Genomic DNA, 15,777 nt, shown 5'->3' on the forward strand with positions numbered 1-15,777 from the left:
GGAATTGGCCAACTCATGAATTGGAGTTGTATGCTGTTATCCATGCTTTGAAAACATGGAGGCATTATTTGTATGGTTCGGAGTTTTATGTGGATGTGGATCATGATACTCTGAAATATTTTTGTAAACAGCCTGACTTGAGGGGCCACCAAGCTAGGTGGACAGAGCTCATGCAGGAGTTTAATCTAACGATTCGGTACCGAAGAGGAAAAGATAATAAGGTTGTTGATGCGTTGTCTCGCATTATGCACAACCTGAGTTTAGACCGAGATTAGAGAAACTCAAAAAGTGGACAAGTTTGTCCAGAGCTTATGGCCTAAAGCTCATGTGTTAAAGCCCGGGGAAAATGGAAAGGATGACCTGGCATCCAGAAAAGGCCAAACATATGCAAGATACACCATAAGGGATGGTATGCTAGAAAGAAATGGCAAGGTTGTAGTACCTAGTCAGAATGATCTCAGGCAGAGAGTCATTCAACAGTGCCATGATAGCCCGTGTGCGGGACATCCAGGAGTCGAGAAGACATATGATCTCGTGAAGCGAGATTTCTTTTGGCCAAAGATGAAAAAGCATATTCATGAATATGTGGCATGGTGTTTCTCGTGTCAGGTAAGCAAGGCCGAGCGGGTGAAGCCACCCGGAGTTTTACAGCCCTTGGAAATACCACTAAGTAAGTGGGAGCGCATTTCCATGGACTTTATTGTAGGGCTGCCTACGACACAAGGAGGGTATGATTCTATCCTTGTGGTGGTTGATTGTCTAACCAAGATGGCTCACTTCATTCCGACTAGAGAGTCTGTTATTGCCCCGCAAGTGGCGGATTTGTTCATTAGACATATATTTCGTCTGCATGGATTGCCTAGATCCATAGTGTCAGACAGAGATGTCAGATTTACCGGTCATTTTTGGACAGCGGTATTTGAGACACTAAGGACTGAGTTGGGAATGAGTAGTAGGGATCATCTTGAAACGGATGGTCAGATGGAGAGAGTCAACCAGACTTTAGAGGATATGCTGAGAGCATATGTGTCATTGAGGCAACATACGTGGGACAAGTGGTTGCCATTGTTGGAGTTTGCCTACAATGATAGAAAACATTCCTCTACCGGGTTCAGTCCGTTTGAGTTGAACTATGGTTATAGACCAGCAAATCCAACTATAGTTGGAGTACCTCAGAAAGTGCCTAGTGCCGCGAACTTTGTAGTTCAGATGCGGGAGATGCTAGCACTTGCGAGAGCTAATATCCGCTAGGCTATGGATAGAGCCAAGGTGTATGCGGATGAAAACCGGTCTATAAGAGTATTTAAGGAAGGAGAAAAAGTTTTTCTCAGAGTTCCTTCGCACTCGAAGTTGTTGACTTCAGGAGAGTGTGCTAAGTTATCACCTCGATATTGTGGGCCGTGGTTAATTCTAAAGAGAATAGGCAAGGTAGCCTATAAATTAGAATTGCCATAGGGGTGTAAGGTGCACCCGATTTTTCATGTTTCGCGCTTAAAGAAATTTTTACATACAGGTGACTCACTAATCGAAGGTGTGGTTTTGTTTCAGGAGATAGAGGATAATGCGAGGCGCAAACCAACAAGAATCTTGGACCGAGGAACAATGTAAATACGAAATCGGAAGATACCCACGGTGTTGGTTGCATGGCATGGTCAGCCTCTATCCGAAGCTACCTGGGAATCCGTATACCAGTTACGGAGACTGTTCCCAGACTTTATTATCGAGGACGCTGATGTCTGAAGAGGGGAGGAATGTTACGCTCTAGCTGAGGTAGCGTGACCTCGGAAGAATCAGTCGACATTTCCCTTGAAGGATCTATTTTTGTGATATATTTGTTTGCGCTTCATGTAAATGATCGGGAGGGAATTAATGTCAAGGTCCTAGGTGAGGGTTGATAGCACCAGACTAGGCAGATCTAAGGCTAAGGGCCTAATGCAAAGATTGTGCCTAGGGGCAAAGGATTTAATGCATCCCAAGAGAGGGGTGAAATGTTGCATTAGGAAGGCCCTATATGGATGACATGTGGCATCTAGATCTATCTAGGGAGATGGGGCTTGTTGAAGCTTGAGAGAGAAGAGAAGGATGATTTTCACGTATGTTTTTGGCATCGGAATTTCTCTGTCTGCTCGTTAGCTTCAGCAAGGTTGGCTGGGTGGATCAACCATGGTGCTGCTCCCGTGATCTGCAGTAGGAATTATATAGTTAGTGTGTTACAGTCGTGATGCTCCAGCATCGTCCTTGCTATCTCTACTACGGTCTTGTTCTTCCTTGAACTACGCCATTATCGGAAGGAGTATCTGTGTTTGCACTCTTGATGCCTTTCTCTTCACAGTATCTTTCAAATGCATGGGAACATTATTCACGTCCTTTGTCAGCCAAAGTGAGCCTCGTTGAGAACCCCCTCCGCCAGTATCAGGATTCCGGGTGGGCCTCACAGAGACAGTGTTGTGGGTTTGGGTCTCTCATGTGCAGGGTAGAGTGCCTTCTCCTTCACTTGTGGCAGCAACCCTTGATGGTATCAATGATTTCTATCATTCTATTGCTAGTATCAGGAGACATGAGATTTTTAGATGGGAGGTTAGCCTTCGTCAGCAGTTAGTAGTCCTATAGAGGGAAGACCACAAACAGCCTACAGATGCTCGTATTTAAGAGCGCCTTGCACTAGCAAGTGCTCATCAGCAATTTCTGTTGGATTAGAGAGCAGGGTATGCCTTTCATGGATGGCAGTCATTTTGGACTCAGATGGGAGGAAGAGGCAATAAACACTTCTCTTCTCTTGGCCCGAGACATGGTAGGGAAAGAGTTTCTCAGCTTATTGGTTTTTTAGTCGGATCTTAATGCTGTCTTATGTATTGCTACTGATTTGTACAACCTTTTTTTGGCAGATCTTAGAGTTTGGCAGGCTATTCCAGCATTGGTGAAACCGGATATGAGTCTTACTTGATGCACCATTCACTAATTTGGAATTTAGGATTGCACTTTTTGCCCTTCACAAGGGGGCCAGATGTTGATACTCTTCTTCATCATTGCTTTTTGGAACATGATTGGAGATTGTGTCACCTCAATCTTGTAGGGCGTTTGGGACTCTGGTGCCATGCATGATTCAATTTATATAGGGTCTCATTTATCTTATTCCAAAGGGGGGTTCTGAAATTTGGTTTTCCAATGGACTCTTTTGGGCACTTTTGATTATATTTTGGCTAAAGCTATTAGTTTGCGTTTGCAGTTCCTTCTTTTAGATCTTATTCATGATAGGTAGATAGGCTTCGTGCATGGCCAAAGCATTCTTGATAATATCTTTTCCTTTTGGGAGGATTTGGAATGGGCTATGTAGAGTAGCCAGGAATCAGCCTCTACTCTTGGGTTTTGAGAAATCTTATGATAGAGTAGATTGGGATTTCTTGGAGGGTGTTCTCCTACGTTTTGGCTTTTCAAATGTTTGTATTAGAGGGGTCTCTTCATTGTACAAATCAGTCCAGAGCTAGGTGCTTATTAGAGGGGATAAGGGAGAGGGATTTTATATTTTCAAATCTCTTGGATAGGGATGCTCTCTCGTCCCTTTCGTGTACTTATTCATAGTTGAAGCATGACCATCTTTTTGAGATCTCAGGTTGACATTATTGGGTTGAGACTTCCCTTGAGGCAAGATGAGGAGATCTTGGATAGCAATCTTGTTGATGACATTACTGTTTTTTTGGATGCCACTCCCTAGACTCTCATATCTTTCAGGCAGCCTTGGATTTGTTTTGTTTTACAGTAGGTGAACATAAATTGGAATGAATCCAATGGCTTCTGAATTAGCGACAAGGACACACTAGATGGGGGAGATGATTTTGGTTTTACTTGGACTCAGAGGGGTGTCTCTGTTAGATACTTGAGCTGCCAGGTCGGCGTAGGTATCTCTCCTTCCTAGCAGTTTGCTCCTATGTTGGAGAGTAAGAGAAAACTCATTTTTTGGAGTTGAACTAGACTTGACATCGCTTCCAGGGGTGATAGTTGTTAATCAAGTACTGCTGGCCATAGCCTGGTTTATTTGTACTTGTTGGTGCCCCTCTAGGGAATGCATCACTCAGCTCAAAAGGCCTACAAGGAATTTCTTGTGGAGTGGGCTAGAGGGTTCGGGAGATACCAGAGCCAGGGTAGGTTGGGATACTTTGATTTTGCCCACACAGGAAGGGGCCTCAATAGTATTGATCCAGATTTGCAGTGCAGGGTCTTACTTTGCAAGGTTGTGGTCAGAGGTCTTTTGCCAAGACAGGAGCCTTGGAAATATTTCCTCATTATTGCACGTATAGTCCTTCTCTTCCTCCTCGGGGTGGGGATTGGATGGATAGTACTAAGTGGATATTTATTTCAGCGCATCTTAGGGTTCCTTACTCCCCTCTTAAGGCTGCCATCCTGAAAGCTTGAAGAATCCCCCTCTGTACCCTTGAAGAGGTTGATATGCAGCTTGTCATGTGGAATGACAACATTTTGGAAGGATTTCAAAAACCTTATGGAGGATCTAAGCTTTAGTTGATAAGAAACCTCAGAGGAAGTGAAAGAAGGATTGAGCAAATTGATGCAGCCATACTGTTGGGATTGGGTATTCACAGATGATAGGCATCATCATTGCTCTACATGGCTTGCAGCTTGTACGATGTTAGGTATTCCACTTCAGGTCATAGGGCTTCGATGGGTTTGGACATGAAATGTTTTGGTTTTTTATGTTCACCTTGGGAGGAGGTTCTAGAGATCCAAGAATGAGCATATCTTTGTGGAGCTTGTTAGGGTTCAGGGTCATGTAGAGTAGTGTTTCTTGACTTCACGTTAATGGATTGATGGAGGGAACCATGAGAATAGCCTCCCTTTCTTTCGATACACGGTTAGCACCCCTTGAGCTCCTCCTTGGGAGAATTTTCAGATTTCTATAGTCTTGTAGAAATCTTTCTCAAGAATAGAAAAATCACTATTTTCTTTTGGCTTTCTATTCATGGAGGGATTGTGGAGGTCTAGGGTGTGATCAGCCCCCACTTGCCCTCGTTGCCTTTCTGCTGAGGAGTCTATTCAACATTGTATCTGGGATTGCGAACATGCAAGGTTTATCTGAAGGGGATTGCTAGACTTTTGAGTACTTTTGTTCCCTCCTCCTTCTTCATGACGTTGGGCTCGGTGGCTTGGCTCTCTATTTCAGGATCCTAGGTGTATTCTGAGAGGCATGGCTCTTCTTGGGTTCTTTCAGTTCACCGACATTTACTTGAGTCATGCTCTCTGGATGATTTTCCCACTCTCCTTACAGACCTACACATGCCTTGGAGGACACTATTTGGGAGTTTTTAATGAGCATTCCAGCGTGGCATATGTGGAGATCCAGATGCATAGAGGCCCTTGATGGCTCATAGCATCCTTCGCACACTTTGGCAAGTATTTGGACAAATACCATACAGACTTTGATGTCCATTTGGGTGAGCATGCAGGGGTCTTTAAGGGCGGCTTTTGACAGGAGGACTATGGCTCCGCTTTTTACTTGGAGTCCACCACAGGTTTGAGGTGGCACTTTCAGCCTCAACCTTGGTGCTTTACTAGCTCATCTTGATGAGCAGGTTGTTTGCCCGCTCAAGGTATTTTTTTTCTCATGCTATGAATGATGTATTTCTGCCATGAGCATTGCTCTTGGGGTTTTTTCCATATTGAATAGAAGTCTTTTTTATTGATTTTTTTTTTAGTAGTCCTGACACCAACACACGTAGAACATCTTGATTTCCTGGCTACTTGTGTTATCTGTCCATTCAACATAATATCGATGCCTCTTCTCATCGATTCTTGGGACAGTTTTCTTAGTGGGTGCTGTCATCAATCCATCTGTTTCTGTGGTAGATGATTTTCTGTAAACTCTTTATTCAAGTTTTTGACAATTTTTATGACTGAATCAATCTATCTGCAAATATTGAAGCTTCCTGTGCATATGTCATCAAATGAGAGTGCTCGGTGCACACATATAAAAGGCTATGGTTCATTGACTGGTTTAATAAAGCCGAGTTTTGAAGTTGTTAGTAGACAGAAACACTACTCACAGGTTTTTGATTTTGTTATGTGCAGGGATGGAGCAAAAAGTGAGTGGTTTTCTTCTTTTAGGAGCTCAACAATTCTTGGCATTTGGCTCTTTTTCCTGTGGACAACATGATATAGATTAAACAAGTTTTCATTGCAGCAATTGTTATTTGGAAGGCTACATCTGTGCCTTCTAAAAGTAATAGGTTACCTTTCTCATACCTTAGAAAGTCTCCGAATTTTTTTCTTTTGTACTCAAGATTCGATCTGTGTCATGGTGGGGTTAAGAATAGTTGGGACGAGTGGGTTGGTACAGATCGTCTTATGAAGTATACAGAAGCAAATATCGAAAAGCAAAAGAAGCTGTTTAGGAACAAGAATGGTGACAAAGGTTTGAAGGGGCGCATTGCACAAAGTAAACCGAGGAGTACGTCAGGTATCGTCTTGCCTTCTGTAAGTAGATATTTGTCTCGATGCGCTGTTTTTCCTGCCGTTGTAACTATGGATAGGTCTTCTTTCGACAGCCTTGTGTTCAGAAATATTTTTATTGTCTTCTCTGCTTTTTGAATAGTTGCTTTACATTGTTGCAGATGTGAAAGGGGAGAAAGAAGACCCCAAAAGCTATGGTCAGTCATACCCGTTGTCTTTGTTTTTCTCCCCTTTGTATTACAATGCTGAGCACCCAGGATCTGCTTTTAGTAATGAAAACTTGCCTTTTAAAATGCTGTCTTGTCCCTTGTGTTGTGTGGCAATGCGTGGTCACATCTGCAAGTTGCTTGGAGATCATGCCCTTTGATGAGGTCCATTAAGGATGCTGAAAACTGGGCGCGCACAAACAGCTCTAGCCAGAAGTAGGTCTTGAGAACGTGCAAAGAGCCATGCTAAAGAGCTTCGCTAGGATTTAAGCAGGTCTTTCCTGACCATAGGTTAAGAGTTGTGCTTGAAGGCCTTTGTGAGAGATTAAAATGAAATCGTACAATCTTTACATGCAGTCATAGCTCAAATGAAGAGAATGTGGACTACTTTTTAATTAGCCTTCTTTAGTACTAGCCCTTTGTCAAGGCTGAGTTTGCCCTTCACCTCTAGAGTGCTGACAGAAACTCAGTACGAAGACCTTTGTATAAATGGATGATCAAGTATGTGCGGGTGTGTGGATATGTATGTGTGAGAGCACCGTGGGGTGCTGATGGCGTGTGATAAGTAGCTAGTCCTTGCTAATGCGTGATGGAGTTTATGGTTTCAACCTTGTGAGTGACGGTCTTGAGGTTGAAACTGCACTATATGTTATGTTTTTGGACTAAAAGTTTGGGCATGTTCCTGGATTCATCTAAATATATATTAATGGTCTTTTAGTGATGAAACTCTGCCTGATGTGGGACTGAGGGCTTACACCGAATCATCCTGGACCCCATAATCACTTGTAGCCGCTCAAATCTCCTCCACTTTGTCCACGGGAGATAGCATCCCCAGAAGGGTGCTGCACACATGACAGTTGACCGCACTAGCGTATCGAAAAGCTAGCCCTTCGTCGGTGGATCCTGGAAGTGTGCCTAGAAGCACTATTTCTCTAGTCGAGCCAAAGCACTCCGCCCCCGCATGAGTTGTGCCTAGGCTACATGGGTCATTGTGAAAATGGGTCCTGTGAAGATTGCTCCCAAATATGTGTAGGACTGCACTATCTCCATTAGCTCGCCATGATAAGTGAAGCTGAGTCGGCGGAGCATTGCGCGTGAGGTGTTGAAGACCATAACCTTGGTCTTCCCAAGGTTGACTGTCAGGTCTCTCTCTCTGCAGAACACCTCTAGGTCTTGCAGATGTCTCTGCAGCCCCTCCTCGCTGACGATGATATAAGGGCTATGTCATTAGTGTATAGCAATATCTGTATCATGAGGTCGGCCAGTAATGATCCCTCACCCCCTAGGCGATCTATGAAGGATGTGATCTCATTGATGTAAAGTTGGAAGAGAGTCGGTGAGAGGGGCAACCTTGCTTCACCTTGATCGTGCTCTCGACCCAATCCGATAGACCGCCTGGGGCACGAACTCTGTCTCTGATTGACTTATATAGATTCATCACACCCCAGATCAATGTCTTTGGAATGTGCATCTCCTGTAGTGTCTTGATCATGCGGGATTGTGGGACAGTGTCGAAGGCCTTCCAAAAGTCTACAAAGCATGTGTAGACTTTCTGGTGTCTGGACCTTGCCTCCTCAATGATAGCCCTCAGAGTGAAGATGTGATCTAGAGTAGAGTGTTGCCTCTTGAATCCTGCCTGTCCTCTTGGCCGTTGCCCCCATGCCTTTGTATGATTGCTGATCTCCCTCTCTAGTACCGATCTATAAATCTTGGCCAGTGTGTGGCCAATCATGAGGGTGCGGTATGTGGCCAATCATGAGGGTGCGGTAGTTCCTAGTATCCATGGGGTCTCTTGCTTTGTGTATCGGTAAAATAGTGGTGGTGCTTCAAGCCAGTGGGAAGCCGTGGCATACATCATGGTTGAACATTTGTGCTAGAACGGGGGCAAGACGTCCTGCCCATGTGCGAAATGCTTAGTCTGTAGGCCCTCATGATCTTGTGCTTTTCGGTTGTGGAGTTGGTGGAGTGAACAAGTGCCAGGTAGTGGGCAGGACATATCCGGTGGTGCCTGCATTGGAACATTATATAAGGAGCATGCATTCTTGTGCCACACTCCCGGATCAGTGATGGGAAAGAAGCCCCCATCCAATGTTCGGGTCTCCTCCTCGAAATGATTTTATGATCTCATCCATCCTGTGTGTGAGGAAGGCTCTCGTCTCTTGCGGTGTGTCAACCGTCGAAAGATCTGTTGTGCCTCAGATGATGTCAACTGACTTAGGGCTCGCTCCTGAGTGAGGTGGGCTCACTCCTCTCTGCACTTGTCGTCAAACCAAGGGTTTTGAGGCATCTTCCCATTTCGGGCCTGTGTGGATTGGGTCGTAGGAAAGGATTGAGAGAGAGAGAGAAAGAACAAGAAAGATATATTAACGTTTGCAGGAGGCCTCGCGGGCCTATGGGACAAAGTACGGAATCAAGTAACTCATACAGACCACTGTGGGCCGGGGCAAAGGGCTCACTAAGGCCCTTGCTGAGTACCAAAATGCTATACTAGTACAAATAGCAAAAAGTAGCGAAATATCATGAGGGTGGCATGAAAATATCAAGTGCTCAGAGCTAGAGTCCCAAGTGGAGGAACCGGCTCCACGTATCTAGGCTCCATGGTGGCTCTCTGATGAGATGCAAAGAGCTCATGTATCTGCATCTGTCAAGATGTCTCCTGTGGTGGTGGAGGGCGTGGTCTCCTCGGTCTTTGGATCCGATGGAGAGAGAGAGAGAGAGAGAGAGAGAGAGAGAGAGAGAGAGAGACGCGCGTGCACACACACACATATGCATATATATACACATACAAGAAAATATATGCTAAGTTATATCTTCGAAATAAATATATATTCTACAAGATTTTTCATCTTGGAAGCTGCTTCTCTTGCTCTAACGCTGGCCCCCCTCCGTATCTAGCTCTCGCATGCCCTTGCTTCTGCCCCTTCTCTCTTCCGCCTCATCTTTGCGCCCTTGCTTCTGCCCCTTCTCTCTTCCGCTCATCTCTGTGTCTCTCCTTGCCGCGATTCTTGGCCCCCTCTCTTTCGGGTTCCAGTCTCGCTTTGTGATTTGCAAGCAGCCTTTACAGCCCGTGGGCTGCTATCGGGGTATGCAGGTTACCTGTGTTCCTCTCCAGCGCAGCAACTCTCAGGCCAGCTCACGTTGGCATTCCTGAGCTTGCCTTTCATGAGCATCCTTTAGAGTCCATACTTCGCGACCTCCCCTGCGAGCCTTCAGCCAGCGTGCATCAGTTCATACCTCTCTTTTTCCAAAGAAAGGAACCTTCTATTAATGCTTGAAAGATTTCATACAAGACAACAGCCCCGAAGGTACTGAGTATGAAAAAACTGGAAAAGGCTAAAAGAAAAACTGGCCTGTTCCAGAGAAGCCCAGCTCATTGCCTAGGGGATCTCGGGAACTGGGGCTAACAGCCAAGTGGGGGGACTATACAGCCAGAGAATCCCTCGCGGAGTGAAAATGTAGAAAACACCTGCAGGCCAAGCCTTGCAGAAACGAGCATGCCTCTCAATAGTCGCCCTGGAGCGTGGAGTCCCACGCTTCCAGGTGGACCGTAGAGTGTAAATGATATCTTGACAGATGGCAACCAAGGTAGCCGAGGGTGGAACCGGGTGCTCTCCCATCACGAGACTGCAGCGAGCCACCCAAATGTTCCAAGCCGTGATGCTGGCTACCACCTCCCAAACACCGTCTTCCCTAGGGGAAGGAGGAGCTAGGGCGTCAGGGGGGGCTGCCTCGTGGAGTGCAATCCTTTGAATGCTCTGACCCTGTATCCAGTAGGTTGGGGAGATCTCAATCTGGAACGCGTGTCCTCCTTATGTCAACCAAGCCACCATCCCCCAGGTGTAGTCTCTGTGAAGGCTCTGCATGCGTGTCATGATCCTGAGGGCTCTCATCCAAATCCTCGTTGTGCTACGACAGCTCCATAGGCAGTGTGGGATAGTCTCTAGGACACCCTCTGAGCAGCAATGGCACTGCCCCTCCACTCGCATTTGCTCCAACCATGGGCCGATGGGCAAGCCTCCGTGGGTTGCCAGCCAGAAGAAGTAAGAAATCTTCCTCGGCTGCAAGCTAGCCCACAACCACGTCCAAAACTTGGAGCGAACATCGCGGGGCACTCTGTGGGTCTCCCAGTGTCTCTCCCTCGAGGGGGTCCATCTCAACGAGTCCATCTGAAGTCTCCTGCCAATTCGTGTGGTGTAGGAAAAGAAAGGCACCTCATCTATCGTCTCAACAAGGCCGCCCCTAGAGGGCCAGAACCACTCCCCGGGGTCCCACCGGACCTCCCTCAGGGGTCTGCCCTCCCATAGCCAGAGGTGCCATCTAGAGGCATCCTGCTCCGAGATACTGGGAGGATCGATGTGCCACTCCTTCCCCAAGCGCCCTACCACTCAGATCATCTGCCAGTGTATCCCATCAAGACTCCCATCCATCTCAGGGTCACTCTCAATCCGGGGCTGCAGTAGGCCTCCAGGTCCTACACGGAAGAAGCCGGGGTCCGTGTTGTCACGCTGCATCAAAATCCTCAAGGGTAACACCAGTACGATAAAATTTCCCCAGCCATCTGCTGTCTCTCCAAATGTGAAGTCCTTCCCACCAGGACTCAGGAATGGCTAAGTCGATCTTGCCCATTCCGTTGCCCTGCCCCTCTCAGATGCGCTAGGGCGTCAAGCCTCGTCTCTGCCTCCATAGGTAGTCTGCTCCAGCGACCAAAAGACCTTGCTGGTCCACTGTCCCACTGTGCCCAACCAATGTGAGTCCGCTGCCCAAGCATACGTCCCTCCTGATCTCTGACCTCTAGGTGCCACATAAGGGGCTGACGCTCGAACTCCTCTCTGCATCTGGGTGGAGCACGGATGAGACCCCCTGCTAGTCTCTGCCAAACCCTGTGAAGACTCCTCATCAAGGGGGAGCCCTTCCTCGTAAGGGGGGCCTCTGGGAAGATCCATTTATGTGAAGATTGCCACTGTCCTCCAATGCGTGGGGTGTTCCTCAGAAGCCCTCTCTGTAAGAGGAGCTTCCAAGGCTCGGCACTTGGGGTGAGGCAGCGAACCACCAGCTTGCCCAGAAGGTCCCTACTCTGCATCTCCAGATCAATGATACCCAAGCCTCCCAGTGCTCGTGGCATGATCACCGTCTGCCAAGCTACTCGGGTCCTAGTGTTCCTTGTGCCGTCTGAACTGGCCTAGAGGAAGTTCCGTACCAACCGTCAGAGCTGCCCAATGCATCCTCTGTGAAAGCACCAACAGGAGGCAATATACCAGGCAGTGGCAAGGTCCTGGTTTACCACTAAAGCGCGACCTGCGAGCGAGAGCTTGGCCGAGCTCCAATAGAGAAACTTGCGCCGAACACTCTCAAGGATCGGGGCAATCTGCTGTTTTGTTGTAATGTCAATACCCACCTAGCATCCGAGGTATCTCGTTGTCTGGCCCCACGGTATCCATTTGAAACCAAAGTCACTCCCCCACTCACGGATCTCCTGTGTCTTCTCAAAGCCCGTGAGGAAGCCTATGGGTTCGTTTAGTTGATCTGTGCCCCTGAGGCCTCACAATAGATAGCCAAGGCGCCTCTGACTCTCTCTAGACTCATTCTGGTGCCCTCAACATACAAGGCTGTGTCATCTGCAAACTCCGAGTCAAGGAGCTCCTCCTCTTGCCTGATTGGGAGCCTCAACCCTGTGAGACGCGCCACCTATGATCTCAAAAAGTAGCCTAGAGCCTCCGCTACAAACAGGATGAGGAAGGGAGCTAGTGGGCAGCCTTGGCGAACCGAGTGAGAGAGAGGGAAGGCCTCACCTGTGTGTCCTCCGCTGACTAGAGCTCCCTGCGTATAGTGCTGAAACTCCTCTGACCCATCTGTCTGAGAAACCCAATGTCCTCATAGTGCCCTCCAGGAAAGACCACTCCACCTTGTCGTAGGCCTTAGAAACCCCATGTCCTCATAGTGCCCTCCAGGAAAGACCACTCCACCCTGTCGTAGGCCTTCTCAAAGTCCAAGAGAAGGATGGCCAGTGACTGTGACTCCTCCCTGGACCAATCCACTGCCTCCCAGAATGTGAAGATGTTGTCTAAGATGCTGGGCTCTCGGACAAACCCAGTCTGTGTGTCATGGATGATGTCAGTAAGATGAGGCCGTAACCGCAAACTCAAGACCTTGGCGAGGATCTTGTATGCAGTATCAAGCAAAGCGATCGGCCTCCACTGTCGAATATCTGATCTTTCTCCCCCTTTCGGGATCAAACAGATCCACCCCTTGCACAAGGACTGAGGAAGAAGGCCTGTGTCGAAAATCTCCTGGCAAGCTAAATGGAAGGGGGTAGAGATAATCTCCCAGAAGTTTCGGAAGAAGGCCGGAGTCAAGCCATCCTCCCCCGGGCACTTCTGGGTCAGGAGAGCCTTGAGGGCTTCCCAGAGCTCCTCCTCTGTGAAGGGCTCCTCAAGTCTGCTGCATAAGTCCCGCGAGACTACTATCGGAACATGATCCCAAACAAGCTATCGAGCCACAAGACTTGCCGGGGTCATCCTCTTTGTCTAAAAGAGCTGGCTGTAAAATTCCGTGGTCATGTCAAGAATCTCTTGCGAGTCAGTGTGCATGATGCCCTGTGAGTCCCGAAGACGCTGTAGCTGTGTGCCGATTGTGATCGGGGCCCAATGGTATGAAAGAACTGCTTCGTCATCCTGTTGCTCTGCTGTACCCATCGGGCTTGGGAGGAATGGTAGGAGAACTCAGCCTGTTGCAGCTCTATGTCCTGAAGCTCAAGACGAGCGCTCTCCAATTTGTCACTAAGCCATTGAGAGACTGAGTCCTGCTCCCTGAGCCTCTCGATGGAGGGGAGGTCTCTCCTCAAAGCCCGCTCTCGCTCCTGAAGTGTCCTCCTCCGCCTAAGGGCGTGAGCTTGTAGCTCCACACTGCTCCTCTGAATTGCATCGGCCACCCACGCAGCCCAGCCCTCACTCGATGCCATCTCTGAGTGCTCCCAAATCTCTGCCATAACCTGCTGAATCTCCTCGTCTTGCAAGAGGTCCTCTGGAATGCAGACTCCCTTCTGGGGGAGACCTCGGCGGGGCTGATCCAAGTGAAGTACCACTGGACAGTGGTCGCACATCGTGGCACCTGCGAGAATCCCGATAGAACCGCCTCTGTGTAATGCCCAGTCCCTAACATAGAAGCGGTCTAATCTCTCGAGCAATCCATCGTGTCTCCTCTGTCCAAAGGAGAAGAGAAGGCTGCTAGGAGTCCTGCTGAACTCTGGCTCTCTCCATGGGTCTCTGCCACTGATCATGAAAATGAACTGCTTTCAGGTGCTATGCTCTGCTGCAGGCATCTCTGAGAACGAGGCGCCGCTCTGCTTGTCCTTCCCAAACTCTAGGTTGTTGAAGTCCCCTCCAACAATTCAGGAATCAACATCCGGAAGACACTATGACAGCCTCCTCCATAAAGCCGGGGGGTGCTATCTACACGCTGGGGCATACACGTTCAAGAATCCAATCCTGGACTTTGTCGTCCGAACTCCCATCCAAACTGCCTGTCCTAGAATGAGCTCGCCTTGATCGTAGACCTCTGGAGCCAAAGTCTGTGAGACTGAGATGCAGGCCCCTCCGCTCCGTCCTACTGCGGGAGACCACTCCTCTGGATCTCTCCCTGAGAGAAGGTGATGGTGTAGTTTGATGTCTGCTGTTGAAAACATGTGCTCTTGAATCATAAGGATGTCCATTGCCCGCCCTACCACTGCCCTCTGCAACTCCTGTTGGAGCAACAGGTATTGCAGTTGACTACGAACACGGTCGTGCAGCCCGTGTACGTTCTAGCTCACTATGGTCCAGCTCATGAGGACGGGGGAGTCGGGAACAAGGCTCTCCTGTGAGTGGGTGCCTGTCCTAGAAAGATTGCCTTGTGTGATTTTGCCGGGGGTTTGGAGGGTGAGTAGTCAGTGCTTGTGCGGCGTCGTACTAGGGTGGACACCTGCTCAATACTGATCTTTCGTGCCCACTTCATCATGAAGGAGGCTTTCATCCCGAGCAACTCGGCGCACGTCTGGAGGGGCCATAAGTGTGACTGCTCCACCTTTGCTTCCATCGGCAATCTGATAACTCATGTCGCCAAACCACACACTAGCTCCTCGTGCGTGAAGCTCAGCTGAAAGTTCACCTTCGCGCCATGGGCGTACCAAAGATCTAGTCCGTGTGGTCCCATCCACTTGTCCATCATGAGCATAATTTGATTACCCAAAATAGCGTCAAACACCTCCGGGGACCACTTCTCCAACCCTGTGGAGGCAAACGAAAATCTCCAAACGGGGTGTGTCTGAGATCCCACTGCACCGAGTAAAGGGTATGCGTTCGGAATCTCTAGATAGTTTCAGGGTCCTAACCTCCAGAAGTCCTGCGATAAGGAACGCCCAGGCTGGAAGTTGGGAGTTGTTGGCCGGGAAGACGAGCCTCGTCCCTCAGCATCCCTCTCTAAGTGGACCTGCTACTGCGATGAGGAAGCAGAAGGGGGCGTCGTCGTTCCCTTGTCGGATGGCAGGAGTGTCGAAGCGGAAGAGGCTGTGAGTGAAGCAGAGAGGGGGGCGGCGGGAGAGTGAGAGGTAGGGACGCGGGGGACAGGGGGCAGGTAGTGAGGGTGACCATAGAAGGGGGGGGCTGAGGGGGGGGGGGAACATTGGGGAGGGAGCGGGAAGTGAAGAGAAGAGGGGAAGTGAAGAGGAGGAGGGGGAGGGGTCAGGGGGAGGAGGAGGGAAAAGGGCGACCATAGGCCCCCCCTGCTGATCAGGCTTGTCGGGGCTCTGTATTGGCTCCTTCACGGCACACGTCGGGCTAGCGTTTGCAGCTTTCGCCATTGCCGCATCTGGAGCTTCTGGGGCTCTCTGCTGTTGCAAGGATGGGTGCAGAGGTTGAACTTTCGAAGCTGGAGGATCGACTTGATGGGCAGTGGCCTCTGCTGTCGGGGGAGGCGACTCCTGTTGTTCCTCTTTTGAGGCCTCTCGGTCAACCTTGTCCCTCTCCCTGCGGTTGGCCCTCTGTCTGTGGCGTTTGCGCGCCTGCTTGCTTGGTTTCTTTTTCTTTTGAACTTGTGTCCAGTTCCCTTCTGAGGGGGTAACCCATGGGGTCTGGGACTC

General features: G+C 48.8%; 1 protein-coding gene across 1 annotated transcript in view; it reads left to right on the plus strand.

Moving 5' to 3' along the window:
* LOC147901480 (MRG family protein) overlaps positions 1 to 15,777 on the plus strand; it is a 74,028-nt gene that overhangs the window by 8,959 nt on the left and 49,292 nt on the right. Inside the window, exons 3-5 of the mRNA XM_087374764.1 lie at positions 6,079 to 6,092; positions 6,324 to 6,466; positions 6,621 to 6,656. Coding sequence (XP_087230890.1) covers positions 6,079 to 6,092; positions 6,324 to 6,466; positions 6,621 to 6,656 — 193 coding nt within the window. The remainder of the gene's footprint in view (positions 1 to 6,078; positions 6,093 to 6,323; positions 6,467 to 6,620; positions 6,657 to 15,777) is intronic.

Source organism: Dipteris shenzhenensis, chromosome 5 (genome assembly GCF_047967505.1).
Source record: "Dipteris shenzhenensis isolate YYH24624 ecotype China chromosome 5, Dip_SZ_1.0, whole genome shotgun sequence".
Classification (NCBI taxonomy): Eukaryota; Viridiplantae; Streptophyta; class Polypodiopsida; order Gleicheniales; family Dipteridaceae; genus Dipteris; species Dipteris shenzhenensis.